Source organism: Chenopodium album, chromosome 11, assembly GCF_948465745.1.
Source record: "Chenopodium album chromosome 11, dcCheAlbu1.1, whole genome shotgun sequence".
Taxonomy (NCBI): domain Eukaryota; kingdom Viridiplantae; phylum Streptophyta; class Magnoliopsida; order Caryophyllales; family Amaranthaceae; genus Chenopodium; species Chenopodium album.
The window spans coordinates 59,119,930-59,138,308 of record NC_137844.1 but is presented as its reverse complement, the minus strand read 5'-3'; the positions used below and the strand labels follow the sequence as shown (position 1 = coordinate 59,138,308).

General features: G+C 34.1%; 1 protein-coding gene across 1 annotated transcript; it reads right to left on the bottom strand.

The window, feature by feature from the left end:
- Nucleotides 1-8,302: 8,302 nt before the first annotated feature.
- Nucleotides 8,303-10,323, bottom strand: LOC145567008 (uncharacterized). Its single transcript, XM_081626244.1, has 5 exons — nucleotides 10,279-10,323; nucleotides 9,554-10,180; nucleotides 9,307-9,450; nucleotides 8,982-9,196; nucleotides 8,303-8,891 (listed from the first exon to the last, which is right to left on the bottom strand). The coding sequence occupies exons 1-5, from the start codon at nucleotides 10,321-10,323 to the stop codon at nucleotides 8,303-8,305; spliced, it is 1,620 nt and encodes a 539-aa protein (XP_081482370.1).
- Between the last annotated feature and the right edge of the window lie 8,056 nt (nucleotides 10,324-18,379).

Below are 18,379 nucleotides of genomic sequence, written 5' to 3'. Positions count from 1 at the left end.
AGTCATCTTTGAAATAGGATTAAAGATTTTTAAAACAACAACATTTAGAATTAAAATTTGTCAAAAACTCTTATTTCAAAAGTCATCTTTAAAATAAAATTTCTTAAAACAACACTTAGAATTAAAAACTCTTATTTCTAAAGTCATCTCTAGATAAAAGGAAGACATCTTAATTTAAACTCCATAAGTTAAGAAGTATAGATATAATATAAAGTGACATGGGTTTCATACCACCATTAGCTTCTTAAAAATAAATTAATACAATTTTTTTTAAAAAAAGTTAAGAGAAAAACGTGCACATTTCATTTCTTTGATAGCTTGAACTAAAAAAAAATCATTAAAAATCATAGAAAAATCGAAAAAATTATTGTGAGATCCGGTTAGAAAGCTCTTGAAAAGTTCTATCATTTGAGCTAAAGAAATGGAACTGCTTCTGGTCGTAAGGGTTGTTTCATAGGCCATCTTTGGGACGTGGTAAGTAATTCTTTACTCTTGAACATCCTTTACACAAACTCTTAATTTATTAGGTCTTTAAGCTTACTTTAAGAAATAAATCATTCTTAAAAATACACTTTAGGCAGACACATGAATGTATTAACCTTTTAAATTTAAATGCATTAGAAAAAGATGCAATGCAAAATGCAATTACTCCCCTATTTATAACCTATCACCTCACCAATAGGCTTGGCTTTCTAATGTGGAGTAATGAAATATTTAGGGCTAATTTAGCACCTAATATCGTCATTACCCCTATTGGTATCATCACATGGAAACAAACACATTAGTTAGCCTAATAATAATAATTAAGAAAATTAAGAAAGGAATAAAGATAATACCTTGAGTTAGGTGTAGCAATTTTTTGGATAACTTCTTTTGTTTATCAAGAATGAAAAGATGATAACTCCTTAATTAAAATGCAATGAAAGAGACTAAGAGATATTCTTTTGGAATTTTGAGATATTAAAAGAAATTAGTGCAAAATAAAGCTAATGAACTTTTTTTGATTTTTGATTATAGAAAACAAACTTGAAAAATAAAACTAAATCTTAAGGGCTTGTTTGGCATTGTTTTTGGTTTTTAGTTTTCTGTTTTTTTGAAAACAAAAAACCAAAAACAGGAAACAAGAAAAAGGTGTTTCCACTTTTCTGTTGTCAGTTTTCAAAATTATCATGTTTTTTAATAAGTTTGAATAATTTTTGATTCATTTCATGACATGTATCATATGATTTTGAAAAACAAAAAACCAAAAAACAGGAAACCACAACAATGCCAAACGAGCCCTAAGAAATAAACTTTTTTGTTTTTTGGTTTTAATATAGGAATACTTAAATAATTAACTAATTTTTTTAACAAAATGAAAATAACAACAATACTTGAACTTGAGATATTTTTGTGTTTTTTTTATAGGAATTGAAGATAATAACAATACTTAAATAAAAATAAAAATAAAAATAAAAACAACAACTTAATTGTATGATGCTTTTTATAAGCTAATAACTTAAAAATAAAGCTAAATTAGAGAGATTTTAACTAAAGCAAAATATTAGAGGAGAATTTTTTAGAGAGAATTTGTAGGAAATTTTTTAGTGTCTAAAACTTGAAAATTAGGGGGGTATTTATAGGAAAATAAAGGGGTTAATTTGTACATAAAAAAAGTAAATAAATTAAAATTCAAGGATTATTTTGGTAAATATCAAGATTTTGGTAATAATGAGAATTTTGATATTAAATTCTTTCGTTCTATATGTAACAAACTACCTAATCTGTTTTGCAACACTTAAGGTGATAAAATAAAGAAAACCGTAATTAAATCAGACTCTAATATTTATATAATAAAAAGGTTCTAAATGCCAAAGAAAATATATAACCAAGTCATGTCACAACTCAAAAATACTCACGTGGTATACGTATGGTAGAGTGCTTAAATTTATTTAGTGACTATTATACTCACCAAGGTACTAAAACAACACTTATAAAATAAATATCTCCCTAAGATGTCAGCTCTGAAAGTTACACAAAGATATTAGGTTACAATACTAGTAGGGGTAGACAAAATATTTTCAGAGCTTATAAAAAAAAATAAAAAAATAACCCTTGCCCTTATTAGACAGTACATATAAATTTACCCAAGAACATTTAATCATACAACAAAATCTTATACATACGAGCATTACAAACAATGACCTTTACTAAAAGTGTAAAGTAAGGGTAAATCATATAAAGTCATAAGATTGACGTGGTCAAAGTGAAAATACACCGTGTGAATCATACAATATCAAGTCACACGACATAAATTACTTAAGGTAGTCAAGAGTAAAATATATTCCCCTGACCGAATGACCTTTAAAAAGAAGGTGAACTCTTATCTTGCCTTACTCTACTAAAACACAAATTTATACTTATCACGATTGTATAAAAAATAACCGTTACACAAATTAGTTATCGCTTGAGACAAAAAATAAATCATTTCTGACAAGGATAAAGAGGCAAGATCCCTAATTCATGATTCATCCTCACGGAGGAACAAAAACCCAAAGTGCCTTCCGTGGCCATCCATTGAGAATACTAACAAGAACAACTATTTAGGACACTATTGATCCTCTCCCTTTTAAATCCCACAACATGTGTTACCATTTCAATTCTACAGTGTAATGACTCTTTTACCCTTGCTTATTTTTATTCCTTTTTTCTTTATTTCTTTTTTATCCTGTTGCCCTTGTTGACTGCTGTAAAACAAAGAAGAAAATTACTTAATTTCCTCTTCCTCTCCCGAATTTCCTCACCTCCACTCATTTGTTTGACTACATTTCCCTGTCATTTTAATTTTTCAACATAACGCTGCACCCCTTTTTTTCTCCTCCATTTAGACATGTACTCTGGATTCTCCATTGAAGCGACATCCGAGCTTTCTTCTCCATTGAAGCGACTTCTGAGCTTTCTTCTCCATTGAAGCAAGTTAGACTTTTGTTTCTTTATTATATCATCGAATTTAAACTTCTCAATCTAGGGATTATCGTAAAGGGTCGGGATTAAGAGTCACCTTTGTGTAATTTTTGCTATTAAAAAAATCTGATTAATTTTCAGAGAGGTTAAATTAATTATGTTTGCGCTGAATAAGATCAAAGAGAAAGCTGAAAAGGATGTTAGTAAAAGGAGAAGAAGATTTATAGAGTATGCTTTGATTTTCCGAATTCGTTAAATTTCCTAAACGATTTTGGAGCTATTTCACGGTGCACCCCTTTTTCCTCCATTGAAGCTTAATTGTGAGCTTTCTTTCCTCCATTGATGAAGCTTCCGAGGTAAGATCTGTTTTTCTTAATAATCGGATATTATTTTAAATGTCATTATAGTCAATTTAGGGTTATTCTTAGGTGGATTATTGAGCTATTAGTTCTTATCACTGAATTATTTTAAGCGAGAAATTTCCATGTTAGAAATTTGCTCTTCATATTCCTTAGGAGAAGAATTTATTTTGATAATTGAGTCAAATTTTGTTGTTAATGTGTTGCAGAACCCTTTAATGTTAGGATTAAACTATGAAAATGATTTTTTTTTTCGAAAAATGTGAAAATGAAATTTTGATTATTGAGTATAATTTGGTAGCTAATGTGTTGTAAAACACTTAGTGTTAGGATGAAACTATGAAAATGGAATTTTGATAATTGAGTCAATTTTGTTGCTAATGTGTTGAAGAACGCTTTAATGTTAAAATGGAACTGTGATTGTGGAATTTTTTATCAAATACTTAAATGTAGGTATGAAACTATGAATATGGAATTTAATTTAATAATTGAGACAATTTGGGTTGCTAATGTGTTGGCTGAAAAAGGATTGTAAAGGCTGATGATTTGGTGGTCATTTTAGTGATTGAATCTTAGCTCCAAGCTGCAAAGGTTAAATCCTCTAGATGCTTAATTATTGATGCAAGAAAATTCCATTCAATGGGTGTAGAAAATGGATGATAAGAGTAGCACATAGTAGTAATGGTGGGATACTGGGATGATTTAAAATGATATGGAAAAACAAAAGAAAATATCATCCATATATGCTACAAGAATACGCGAAGGTTGTTGAGTTGCTAGCATGCTATTGCTACAAGGCTATTTTGGAGGGCGAGTTTGTGATGAGAAGTCTCTTTAGGTATGGTAATTGGGTTGTTTGTGGTCTAATATATCTTCTTAAGGTGCTTTAGTGACAATCCCTGTGAAAGTAATGTTATTTACCCTGAAATTCACCTATCTGATATACCGCATTTGTTTTAGTTAATTAGTTCATTTATTTGTGTAACTAAATGCTCTCTGGGAAATGTATTTATTAAAATGGTATTTCGCAAAAAAGATTCAACAGCCATAATCATTTCAAACAGATCTGATTCTCTTTTCTCAATTCATTACTTAACTGAGAGTGTGTCAAAACTCCAAGTTCAAATATGACGCCAATCTTCGAGTATTTCTTATTGTGTAGAATTGGACCTGAGATAAGAAAAAAGGATTTTATGGCACCAATTACAGATATTTGCCTTTGCTTCTTCATCAGTATCCTCCTTTCAATCATACTTTCTATTCTCCTCCTCCCCAGTATACCTTTACTAAACTAATGGCAATAATATTTGGGGTTGATGAAGAATTGGTAGCATAATCATCCTTTTTTTAATCACATTTTGAAGCAGGAACTAATTGCTTAGTAAAGGCTGAATTTTTTCAAAGCATAGGGTGTTGTTGCTAGGGTATATGTGTCAAAGTATTTTAACATCAATCTTATGTTGGTTTGTATGTATCTGGGAGGGATGTCTATGTCCAGACTACAATGCATCGTATTATTGGTGATTGTGGGATTATGTGAATGATTGATGTGATTTATGATAGTGTGGATTGAATCTTTGGCTGATCTGTTTTGATGGTAATTTGGACTCTGATTGTGTTTTATCGAGAATTTATGGAAAAAAAACTCTTGGTGATTGTGGGATTATGTGAATGATAAATGTGATTTAAGATAGTGGATTGAATTTTGGGCTGATGTGTTTAGACGATAATTTGGACTCTGATTGTGTGTTATTGATAATTTCAGCAAAAAAAAAAAAAAAAAAAAAAAACACTTTAGTTCAATCATCAATTCAATAAGCAATTGTGGTATTATGTGAATAATTAATGTGATTAAAAATAGCAGATAAAATTTTTGGCTGATCTGTTTATTTGGTGATTTGGACTCTGATTGTGTTATTGAGCATTTCAGCCCAAAACTAAAAAAACAAAAAAAAAAAAAAAAAAAAAAAAAAAAAAAACCCAACACACACACTTTAATTTAAATATCAATCCATTTACTGATTGTGGGATTATGTGAATAATTATTGTGATTTAAGATGGTGGATTGTATTTTGTGGTTGATCTTAATGATCTAATAAGATGGTAATTTGTTATTAGCCTTGGTTTATCTATTTGTGTTTTGGTTATTGTATAGTACATTCTTTCAATAGAGTTAATTCAATGCTATGTCAAGCATTTCATAAGTGCCATCTTGAAGTTTCTGGCCTTAAAATTATTGGATCTATTTAGTTGAATATTGAGGACCAGTGGTAACCTGACATTTTTCTTTCCCTTGGTTTCACAGGATGAAAGAAAACGCAATCTTGGGTTGCCTCCAGAAGATCCCATTGCTGCAAAACCTTCTGAACCCATTGTTAAGGAGAAGAAGGCGGATTCTTGTTAAGATGGGCATAGCTGTGAAGTTAATCTATATATTTAGAATTTGCCATTATTTTGATGTATTTATATACGAATTGTAGAGTATTTTGCCAGTTAAGCCTATTACAAAAGCAGAGCAAATGAGAGAGTGCCTTCGATCTTTAAAAAAGAATCATAAGGTGAATGATGTGTTCAATGATTTTGCTTGTTTGCACTCTAATTCTTGAATGTACATGTTTCATGAATATCAAATTCACAATATAGCCTTCATTCTTATTATTTTTTGTTGACGATTACCAAACCAGGATGAGGATGTCAGCATAAAGAAAGCATTCCAACACTTTTTACCTATGCAGGCATGTGGTGAAGAATCCAGCTGAGGAGAAGTTCAGAAAAATCAGATTTACTAACCAGGCTTTTCATGTATGGGTTTGACATGCTATACTCATGGTCTAATGGTATGTTATAAAATGTCTCGTGATTTCTCTTTCCATAAATTTATCACATCATAGTGTCACCGTTCTGTAATATAGGTAATCCATGTGTAAATGTGTGTTAACTATGAATCTAAGAATTTTGAAGGAAATATATCTGCCGTCGCTTAGCACAAAAAATTGCAATTCGGATTCTAATACCAAATTGATAGAATTTAGAAGAATTAAAAAAAATCTCGGATCTCACCATATGGGGTTTTCCCTCCCTGGTAACCCATCATTTAACATAGAAGCTAAGTAAACAGTTCTAGATTGTAAAAGTAGAAACACAAATGATGGCCTACATGCTTTTTACCACTGATAATTTTGATAAATCTGATTAAATTTAGGAAATTTTAGATTTTAACACCAGACAAATCAATGAAAATTGATATTAACACCTCCCAAAAAAAAAAAAATTATTTTAACACCACATAAAAATATTAAAATTTGAAGTTACCACCAAAATCTTGAATCTGTTAACGGAACTGTTACTGGGCCCCACTCCAACGGATACTTTTTAAAAATCTCTTTATAAATGCACGATTCTCTCCAATTTCCTTCTTTTCTTAGCAAATTTTGGATTAAAATAAGTTGATTCTGGTCGCATTTCATTCCAAAAAACGAATTCATATCAAGAATTCTTGGGTTTGTTGGGAACGAGGAAGGAATTGAAGGTGGTAAACAGGTATGTTTGTTCATACATCAAAATCGCACTTTCTCTGCAATTTAATGGCAAATTGAGCTTGTTTGGTATATAATTATGGTTAAAATTTCCTTAGTTTAGTAATTTAGTCATGAATTATGCTGGATTTGGTGTTTGGATTAGCATTGTCGCATCTAAATGCCCAATTACAAAAGTTAGGGTTTAAATGGAAATGAAATTGGGGGTTTTCGTGTTAGGCAATTTTAATTGAAAGTTGGTGTTGAAACTTTTAATTCGTATGTGTACAAAGCACTAAATGTTATATTCATCCTCAATTGATGCAGATTATGTCTTCTTTGAGCTATTCTCCTTCAAAGGAGAGAAAGTGCCAATGTGGAGTGCCAATGGCCAGGCTAACTAGCTGGACTAGGGAGAATCCAGGGAGTAAGTTCAAATCTTGTAAGTTTTTTGATCCAGTCATAGAAACAAGGGGGTGCAAGGTCTTCGAATGGGTTGACCAACCTGATGGGACAGATTGGCAAACAGACGTTATCAACAACCTGTTGTTGGATAAGAAGCTGCTTGAGGGTGAAGTGAATGAGTTGAAAAGGGAAGTTGATGAAATCAGTGGGCAAAGGAGGTGCCTACTTAATGAAGTTGACAATTTGAAGATGAGATGCAAGACTTTGAATGCTGAAAGAAAGAGAATGAATAGGAAGTGCAAGGCAGTGGAGAAGTCTTCAGTGAACTGTTTATGGGGGGGCATGGCTATCTGTATTAGTTTGTCAATTAGTGTAGTTTTCCTAATGGTTAGGGGTGTTTAGTTGTAAGCTAATAGAAGTAGGTTCTTGAATTTTCATTTTGTGACTTGAAGTGTAGGGAGATTTTGTATAATGAAATATTTATGTGAATGAATTCCACCTATTTATATGTGTTAGATGTTCATTTGTGATGGTTTTAACTTGACATTGAAAGCATGCATGCATTAAAGTAGGGATTGGGGAACTTCGTAATTTGAATATAAAATGCAAATTGGAGAAGTTAACATAAATATTCAAAAATAGTTGCCAAAAGGTGTGTACTTCAACCTGTTTTAATGGCAGTTACAGCCATACAAAATATACCTACTCCAAGTTTCTGATTGTTCAAATGTTAATGACAACCCAACAAAAACTAACACAAATGAAACGAAATAAGACATTGTTTTCTAGCTAGCCCTTATTACATCATTGAGTAAGGTTTACACCCTTGATAGTTTGCAGCTTGGCCCTTGTTATCACACCTGTGTGTGTTGGTTGTTGCACTGTTGTTGCGGGCTGGCTTGAGAAAATCATAGAACTTCTGTGTGGATGTTGAGTAGTGGTTGTTGCAGGTTGGCTAGAGGAAGCATTTGTCTTTGACTTAGCCTGCTGCTTTGCCTTTGGCTGACTTGAGCTTTGTTTTAGGATTGAACAACTTAGTTAGCTTACAGAACAAACTTAATAAAAGTATAGAAACACATGCTACAATAGTCTTACATTTTTGGCAGCTCTGGCTTCTTTCTTCTTCCTCTCCTCCACCATCCAAGGAGTGTTGGAGGGTGGTCTTCCTGGTGGCCTTGGCACATCAGTTGCCGGTGCAGCAGGATTTTTGCAGGTCTTAGCATAGTGACCAAAACCTGCACATTTACTGCATTGTTTCTGCCTCTTTGCTGTGTTTGGCTGTCCACTTGCATTAGAACATTCCCCTGGTTCAAGTTTCCTTTTTTTGCTCTTTGGTCTTCCAGGCTGTACCTTAAATGCAGGAGGTTGTGGTTCCCTCATCTTGACTCTCTCCCAATGTTTGGGACCAGGCATGGGTTGGATAGGGGGTTCATAAGCTTTCCTGTATGAGTCTATGGTGTAATAAGGGTCCACATATGCCTCTATGTCACCCCTAATGTCCATCATGCATGCATAAGCATGCACACAGGGAATCCCAGTTAGTTCCCAATGGTAACAGGTACAACTTTCCTTCTCCAAATCCACACATTCTTGATCATCCATCAACTGCACTTCAAATGTTGACCCTCTTGATGGTTGCACAACACACTTCCTAGCAACAAATTCTATCCTACCCATGACATTCCTCACATAAGGGGTAAGGTTGCTTGTAATTTTTTTGGAATCCTCCCACTTTTAATTGTTCCTATTCATTACATACCTCCTCATCCATTCCATTTGGGTGAGGATAGGCTTATCTCTGGCAGGCCTGATGACTGCATTGAAAGTCTCACACATGTTGTTTAACAACATGTTGGACTTGCAGTTAGATGAAAATGCATGTCTTGACCAAGACTTGGTGGGAATGTTCACTAAATAATCATATGCCTCTTCTGACAACTCTTTGATAGAGTCCATGGAAAATTTGAAATTAAACTGACAACATGCAATAATATAAACAAATTTAGCACATGAACCAGTTTAAAAGCAAGACAAAAACAGAAATCTCTTTGCATACAGTATATGATTATGGGAATATGACTTACTTCTGTGGTTGATCTGGCTGCTGCCCAAAACAGTTCCTTGTATGGTGACCTAGTGAATTTGAGCTTGAAGTTTGCCCAAATGAGCCTAACACAAAATCTTTTTTCAGCTTTTGGAACTACATCATCCATTGCCTCCAGAAGACCCTAGCATATTCATTCACCAATTCAGTAATTAAGTTATTCTACTAACTTACATAAAGAGAAGGTTAATAACTATAAATGAATATGTGAAAACATGAAATCTTACCTTTTTCCTGTCTGACATTATTGTCAGCTCTGCTCCTTGATCATGTGTGAACATTGCCATAACAGACTCTAAAAACCAACCCCAAATCTCTATATTTTCTGCTTCTACTGTTGCCCAAGCTAGAGGGAATGGGTTGTTGTTCCCATCCTTAGCTACTGCCACTAGGATTTGTCCTGGATATGCACCCTTGAGGTGACAACCATCCACCCCAATCAGTGGCCTACATCCCTTAGCAAAGCCATCTCTCAAAGGCCTTAAACACATGAACATTCTCAAAAATAAAGGGGGCTCAGGTCTATCTATACCATCCACAACCACATTGCACCCAGAACCAGGGTTATACTTCATCACAGCTCTTCCATAATCCCACACCCTAGCATACTGCTCCCTTGCTGAACCAAATATGATTAGTTTTGCCCTACACCTAGCCATCCATGCTTTAAAGTATGTCACCTCAATTCCCAATTCATTAAGAACCCTAGCCCTAATATCCTTAATTCTCCATGCAGAATTACACCTAAACTCCTCTAGGTACCTGTCTGCTATGTATTCAGCAGTAATCATCCTGTTCTTCTTCACTCTAAGACAAGTGTGTTTCAATTTACAACTTTTAATTTGCAAAGTTTCCTGCTTCACTAGTTTTGATGCATACACCTTGAAATGACACTTTACTCCCCCCACACATGTACATGCAGGCATTCTACAAGTATAAGTATTGAACTCACAGTCACATCTATACCTACATTGTACTGTAATCCTCCTACTGTCATTATGCAAGAAATAAAACTCATACCTCTCTTATATGGCATGCAGTCTCAATACCCTTCTCAAGATTGCAGCATTCTTGAATTTCTGCCTTAGCTGCAGCTGGATGGGCTTCTGGAAATCACATCTTCATTAAACCATGGAGCAGTATCCTCCTCTGAATCAGATCCACACAAGTTTCTTGAACTCTCTGAATCACCATCTTTAGCCTCTGGATTGACCCTGACTGTTCCTATATCTAGGTCATCTTTCAGATCTGACCTCTTATCTCTAACAACACCCTGATCTATGCCACTGCCCTGCAATTTCCTCAAACTCTTGTTAACCTTATCTAGGATCTCCTTAGACCCTTCAATAAACCATTCTTCATCCCCTTCATCAAATTCCTCTTCACCAGGTTCCCAATCTAAGTCCTCATCACTCAAATCTGAGCTAGAGTAGTCAGATTCATTATTGCCACCAACATCATCCTCATCAAACACCAATGCTTTAGCCTTTGCTGAGGCTTTACCTTTCACCTTACTCTTCTCTTTTAAACTACCAGACACTCCAGTTTCTGCAAGCTTCCCCTTCCCTTTCTTTGTCACTAAATTATCCCTAGGTGGACTTTCCTCCCTTTCAGTTTCTGTCTTCTTAAACCTAGGGCTCCTCCTAACACTGACAGTAGAAGTACTTTGACCCTTTTTCCCTTATTAACTAACCTTATCCTTTGGGGGGGGGGGGGATTGGGTTGGGCTTGACTTCTGGGCTTCAAATTAAGTTGTGCTGTCACAAAGACTTCAACATACCCCTCTGCATTTATAGTCTCCAAAAGGCCCCTCACTTCATCACTGTTGACTAGTTCTCTTCTACCAGTGTTAAAGGTTTTACTCTTCTGCCTATACCAACAGTTGAAATACACAGGCACCTCCATATCACCCTGAACAAATCCATGAATTGCAGCTGTCCTAATCTCCTGTACATCCAACTTAGACACTTGGACTTTTCTTCTCCAATAACACCACCCCCACACCAACAAAGCATTTGTCTATCTTTGCTAACTCTTTTAGGGACAAAAGCACCCCCCACTCTTAGACAGATGTCAACCATATCTTCATTGTCACCCATTATCTACCTACCAATAACACAGATATAATAGTATTATTAAAAGCCATATAATATCAACACATTATTAATCAACTACACTACTTGAATATTTAACTACAAAGCATCCAGTCCAACATGTATCAATAAACAAATCACACATGTACAGTCTTCTCTAAGTTAATTAACATAAACCTACATTAATTAATCTCAAATTTCAACCTAAAACACCAATTAACCTAATTCGCATAGTCAATTTCAAAAAATTCGATTTTTCTAGGGTTCTCTGTTTCAGTTGCCAAAAGTAACCCTAATTAAGCATAAAATTGCAAAATTGACATCAATCATTCACAAGTAATAGATGAAATTGCTGTAAAAAGATGAAAAAGATACCTTCTTTGGAATCTTTCGCCTGTAATTGTCAAATTACCAGCAACTTTCGCCTTTTTTTGGAAGATGGATGACGAAATCCTCAAAGGCTATTCTTCTGCAACGTTGACAGCTCCCTTGTACTCTGCTATCCCTAACCACACAATTTTAAGAAATTGAATGCCCTAGATGAAAATATTTTTTTGAGTAGATGAAGATTAAGAGAGAATTCAATGAAGATGGTTGGAAGTAATCAATGAAGGAGGAAGAATCGTGTTACTGTGTGAGAAAATTGGAGGTAAAACTAAAACATGGGACTCAAGTCACTTTTCCGTCACAGAAACCGTTATCTGGTGGTAACTTCAAATTTTAATATTTTTATGTGGTGTTAAAATAAATTTTTTTTTTGGGAGGTGTTAATATCAATTTTCATTGATTTGTCTGGTGTTAAAATCTAAAATTTCCTTAAATTTATGCTGTAATGAAAGCTATCATTTGCACTTGTTCTGGTTGTTTCTGTAGGCTGTGCCATATATGCTGAGTATTTTATCGGAATAATTAGAGATGTGTTATGTTATTTTGCTTAGGTTCATAAATTGTCCTACACTGTTGATTGCTTTTTCTACTCGTGGTTTGGACTGTTGTTTTAATATGCTTGGTTCCTGCTTTTGTAAATCACCAATAACTTAGAGGACAAAATAATTGATGGCATAGTCTCTTAATGTAGAGAGTTAGGGCAGTGGGTTACTCTCGGCCTATCAATATCGCTGAAATGTTTTCCGAAGGGTTACTCTGATGTTGGTTATTCATATGTTTGTTTTTTTATATTGGGTATATCGCTTTGTGTTATCTTTTTTGTTATGTCAGATTAATTGTGTTGAAATCAAAGGGATGGATCGAAAAAGCTATGGAGAATCGTAGCCTTCTACTCACTCAATTAAGGTACATTTTTTTTTTGCTTTTTTTCCCCCCTGTAATTTGGGTTATAATGTGAGATTAATTGGGTTATATGTGTGGGATGAACTGGGTTATTTTTCTTGGCTTAAAAAAGAGATACTTGGGATCGAAAAAATACTACTATTGAAATCAATTATAAAATCAGAAAGTCATGTTAAACCGCATGGATTAGATTACCCATAATAAATTGAGGAAATTTACTGCTATAGATATATACATCGTCGGTGATGAGTATGCGGTTGAACCTATTGATGAGCTTGAGATTTTTGATATCCTTTTTTTTTTGGGGAAATTTAAAGCTTGAAACTTGGAGTTAAATGCCCATTATGCTAGATTATGCTAAGATAATGGGGTTTTAGTTGATTTTATGATTATTTTTAGATTTTAAATCGAGGACATATGAAGTCCGGTGATTGATTAAGACTTAAGAGTTTCGGAGGATTTGAGGGGTTTTTATCTCCTCTTTTGCGGTTTTAATCGAATTTTTGGGTATTAAAATATTACTTATAAACTTATAATTTTTTTAGGATTGATTACTATAATTGCTAGGAATATGAGTTAATTAATTTCCAATTAGTTTTATTGGGGTTTATTTGGACCAACTTTTTAAAATAGTTAATAGTATTGAAGGATAGAACAACCCATTGACTTGCGGGGGAGGGAAAATGTCTTGGCTCATTCGTGTGTTATGTACTTCAGTGTGTTTGGTTTCATTCGATGCCATTGCTTTGAATTTTAATGTGTTTGTCGTATGTAGTTTGTCAAGTATTATATCTACAACCCTTTAAAAAAAAGAGTATGCGTAATTGTAGAAACAATTAGTGTCGTTTCGAATTTGCCTCGCCATTTTTTTTTTGGCAATTGTCCTTTCAGTCCAAATTAATTTTTTTCCTCACAACTATTGAACTCTCTAACCATTCAATGTTCAAGTTGTCTCTCTCCCCTTTAAGGTGTTTCATTCTCTTTCACTTTGATTTTTCAACAGTGATGAAATAAATCTACACCCATTGAAACAAACACTACGTACTCTATATTCTCCATTCAAGTAAATATCAACTTTACAATCGTGAAGAAGATGGGTTGAGCATCTTGAAATCTCATCGCAAGAATGGAGTAGGAGCAATGAAACCCAAGGATAGGTTTTGGATTTGGAGCGTATCTTGAATTTGGAACTTGTATTTTAAGTTTTGAGTGTACTTAAGAAACACAAGTTATAAACAAAAGTTAAAAATAAACACGAATTGAGTGTAGTTAATGCTATTGCGAAATCAAACTACTAAATTTAATATTGCCAATATTTTTTTGTTGTTAATTTTTATCATAATTTTCTTTATTTGTGTCCTTGATAATTACTTATCTCAAAATTACACTAGAAATGGTTGGGTGGAGCAGAAACCTCCTGTTTCCCTTACCCCTTAACAAACATGGGAATTTGAGAGTTTGGTACTAAACTTTTCAATCCCACCTACACTCCTTATCAAACATATACCCCGTGATAGGTGTTGGTTGCATGGCTAAATATTTTCACTTCGTCCATCAGTCCATCTCTTAATAGTATCACTGATTGTCTTTTTGGGCCTTGGGCTTTGTTCATTGATAAGAAATTTACTACTTATTTTAGCATAGATAGATAGATAGATATATATAGAGAGAGAGAGAGAGAGAGAGAGAGAGAGAGATAGAGAGAGAGATGAGGAGGTAGTTTGTTAGAGAGAGAGAAACATTATTGAGAAGGTAGTGTGTTAGATAGATAGAGAGAGAGACATTGAGGAGGTAGTGATAAACTAGATTAGATGAGCAAGAGATAGAGAAAAACATGAGGATGTAGTGTGTTACATGAGCATGAGAAAGACAAACATGATGAGGTTGCGTGAAACTAGATTAGATGTGTGTGTGTGTGTGTGTGTGTGTGTGTGTGTGTGTGAGTGTGTGTGTGTGTGAGAGAGAGAAAGAGATGGGAAGGTAGTGTGTAACTAGATTAGATGAGCAAGAGAGAGGGAGAGAGAGAGAGAGAGAAAGAGAGAGTAATAGAGATGGGAAGGTAGTGTGAAACTAGATTAGATGAGCAAGAGAGGGAGAGAGAGAGAGAGGGTGGAAGGAAATGGAGTGAAAATTTTTAAACAAAAGGTTGGAGTTAGAATTAGAAGTAAAAGAAGGAAATGAGAATGAGTAGAATCTAAATGATGCATGTCGCACCTTGATGACCATTCTGTTATATCGCCTTCCATAAGCCGAGTCCTCTTCTTGCTCTCTGGTCTTTTTTGCTATACATAAAAGGATAGATCTGATATGTGGTTATAATAGGTGTTTTACTGTGGAAGATGGATATCATGTATATTCTTGTTGGCTTTCTTGTTATGCTCAATTCATCAATTAGATATTTGATGTATTGCAATAAAGATCCAGGATACGTCAAAATATCTGATAATTCTCCGGTGATCCTAGGAAAGCATAGGTGTAAATAGCTGTTATATAATCATATGTAATTGTATTCTGTTTAGGGGTATTATGTATATTAGACTTAGACATTCATTAGTCAATGTCGTTAAGGAGTGTACTGTGGGAAGTTAATTGTGTTGTATGCTTGTTTGGCTTATACTTGGAATTCATATGAATGTTTTATCATGTGTCCTTGTAAGTCTTGTTAATATGTCGTGCAGTAGAGGGGTGTGTAGAATAATGAATAAGCTTTGTATCAATTTTAAAAGTTGAACCATGAGTGCTTGCTTGTCTATACCCTTAAATGTGGCTCTAATTAGATAATTTAATGTACACTACGTAGGAATTGTTTAATGAACATCTGAGTATTATATAATTTTTGTATTTGGTAATTAATTTATTTTATGAATAGTGTAGATTATTGCAGATTTGCAGGTGTTGAAAATGTCTCATTTTGGGTAAAATTTTACTTACCTATTCTACATATGTTTTTTTTTTCAGGAATAATTGGATATTTTCTTACCCAAGGACTTGTGTAAATCACCTACTAATATTATAGTATAAGTAGTTGAGTACTCTTCTATCTTGTGATTTTGAGAGGCGACTCAAAATTCTTATCTTAATTGGATGATTGTTTTGTATGAGGATTTTTGGCGATGTCTATTTGGTTTATCAGTGCTATATATAGAACAATTGAGAAAAATGTGTATCCTATTGCTTTCAATTATTTATACTACTATTTATTTGCTACTTAGAAAAGGTACTTAACCTGTTTAATTGTCATTAACAAATGTATTAAACCATCCCATAATATCAGTTATCATTTTGTCATGTATATGCATTGTAGTATTGCACTGTGTATGGCTGAATACAATCAATGTCACTCTTGATAGATGAATTTTGTTCTTACCTTTCACTATTACATGCAGATCTGATATCTTGTTTGAGTTTTAATGCTTGATACTCTTAAAAAATCTTGAAAAAATTATGAGGAAAATGGTCCATAATTATTCTACAGAAAACTGGACACGTTTTTTTTTATTGTTATTTATTATGGTGATTTATTTCAAAATTCCCTTTGCAGTTTATATGAATACCAATTTATCAAACTTTAATACTTGTAGTTTCATTTAGCTAGATATATTCATATTATGCTTTGAAAGTTCCTTTTGTATTTTCTCCACGCTTTTACTAATTATAAAACACCTTTTTTTTCTTCTTCACAATACCAATATTTTCAAATAATAACTATAGCAATTAGTATTACTCATTTGCTTACACTACAAATTATCAATACTCGGTTCTACTTTATTGGGCTACCACGCACATAAAGAATTTAACATCAATTTTCAAAACTAAACCCATAACCCAACCTGCAAATAAATCGAATTAGTAATACATCTATTATAAATTAAAATTAATAACAACAATCCATTCTTGTTTATTGGGCTATCACGCGCATCGCGCGCGATGGCTCAACTAGTAACAAGAAACACTATTGAGAGCACTATTTGCCATTATATTCATATAACACATTCCGTGGCCATCCATGAATTACTCACATCCATACTTTCACCATGCTCTTAAATATTAGTGGAGATAGCCAATCTCTAAAAAAAAAAAATAATTTATCTTAGCCTGTGGCTCATAGTGGTAAAAAGTGTACATCAAAGGGCTCTTTTAATATTACAATGTATGGTACTTTTATATGAGTAGGGCAAACTTATTGCAGGAAAGGGAATATTTGTCATTTCCCTACCTTGGTTGGGCATGAATTTTTGGAGTAGTGGACTTTATAGGTAAGCTGGCCATATAATGGAGTGTTACACAAATCGTAAAAATCACTAAAAGTACTCTGACACACTAAGTGAACATACGAATATACTTATCATACTCTAAAGGAGTAAACGATGCTGGGTTATAAATAAAATGACATATTCCCCTGGCTAGACAAAAAATATTGTACTTTATACTATACGAATACTATACATATACGTATAAAAATACGATATAAAATATCCACTTTTACTATATAAAAAGAAAATTACCCTTATCTAAAATCTCCACTCACCACTTATTTCTTATCTTCTTCCATCTCCCTCCTTACCCGAAAAAACCAAACAAAAACCACCATTAATTTCGGCCACCATGTTTCAAGATAATCAGGAAGATCAACCTGTCTTCACCTTTGAGGAAGATATGAGAATGATACGAGTGTACTTTTTTTTTTTTTTTTTTTTTTTGAAAGCAAACAAGTTCCATTAATCAATCCAGGGACAAAGAGTCCATAAGTACATAATGTGCAATCTCTTGGGGAACATGATTCTCCCAAAACTGCTCATAGCCATAAGGAACAAGTTTAGCTAAATTATGCGCTACACTATTACCATCTCGCTTCACATGAGCCCAATTAACAGACATGAATGACGAGCACGTCTCTAGAATATCCCCTAGTACCATATCAATCTCCAAGGATGCAGATTTCTTTGACAGCCGTTCAATAATTGACTTACAATCCGACTCTAAGATGACCTCAGAACACCCATATTTCCTGCCAAGGTTCAGAGCAAATAAAAGGGCTTTAGCTTCAGCTGTCTCTGGGGTCCAAAAGGCACGAAGCCTTCTGGTTGCTGCAGCAATAACCTTCCCTTCGTGGTCTCTGGCGATAGCCCCAAGGCCCACCCAGCCTTCATCAACAAGACTAGCATCGGCATTAATCTTTACAATGTTAACAGGGGGCGCATACCATTTGCTTGGACTAGGAGGTGGACGGAGACCCACAGCACCATAGATGCGTGTGTTATATTTACCTTGCTCATCTACGTATCTTGCAACACGATCCTTGATGACAGCGTTCGGTGTAAATTTGTTTTGGAACACCTTCAGATTTCTGTCTCCCCATACACACCAAGCAAGGAACATACCACGTTGAACGACCTTTGGCTCCAATTTCTTCCAACTTACTATGAGATCACAAATAGAGTCATACTCACCCCAATTAGCCATACTTGGACAGCCACATTCATCCCACAATTCTTGTACTCGGAAACACTCCACAAATGCATGATTAATTGTTTCAGTTTCAGAGTTGCACCAGGGGCAGTTTGCTTCCAGAGTAAGGTGTCGAAAATAGAGGAGGCTTTTGACAGGGAGCGTATTTGTACAGAGACGCCAGAAAAAATGTCGTACCTTAGGGGTCACTTCTGCTTTCCA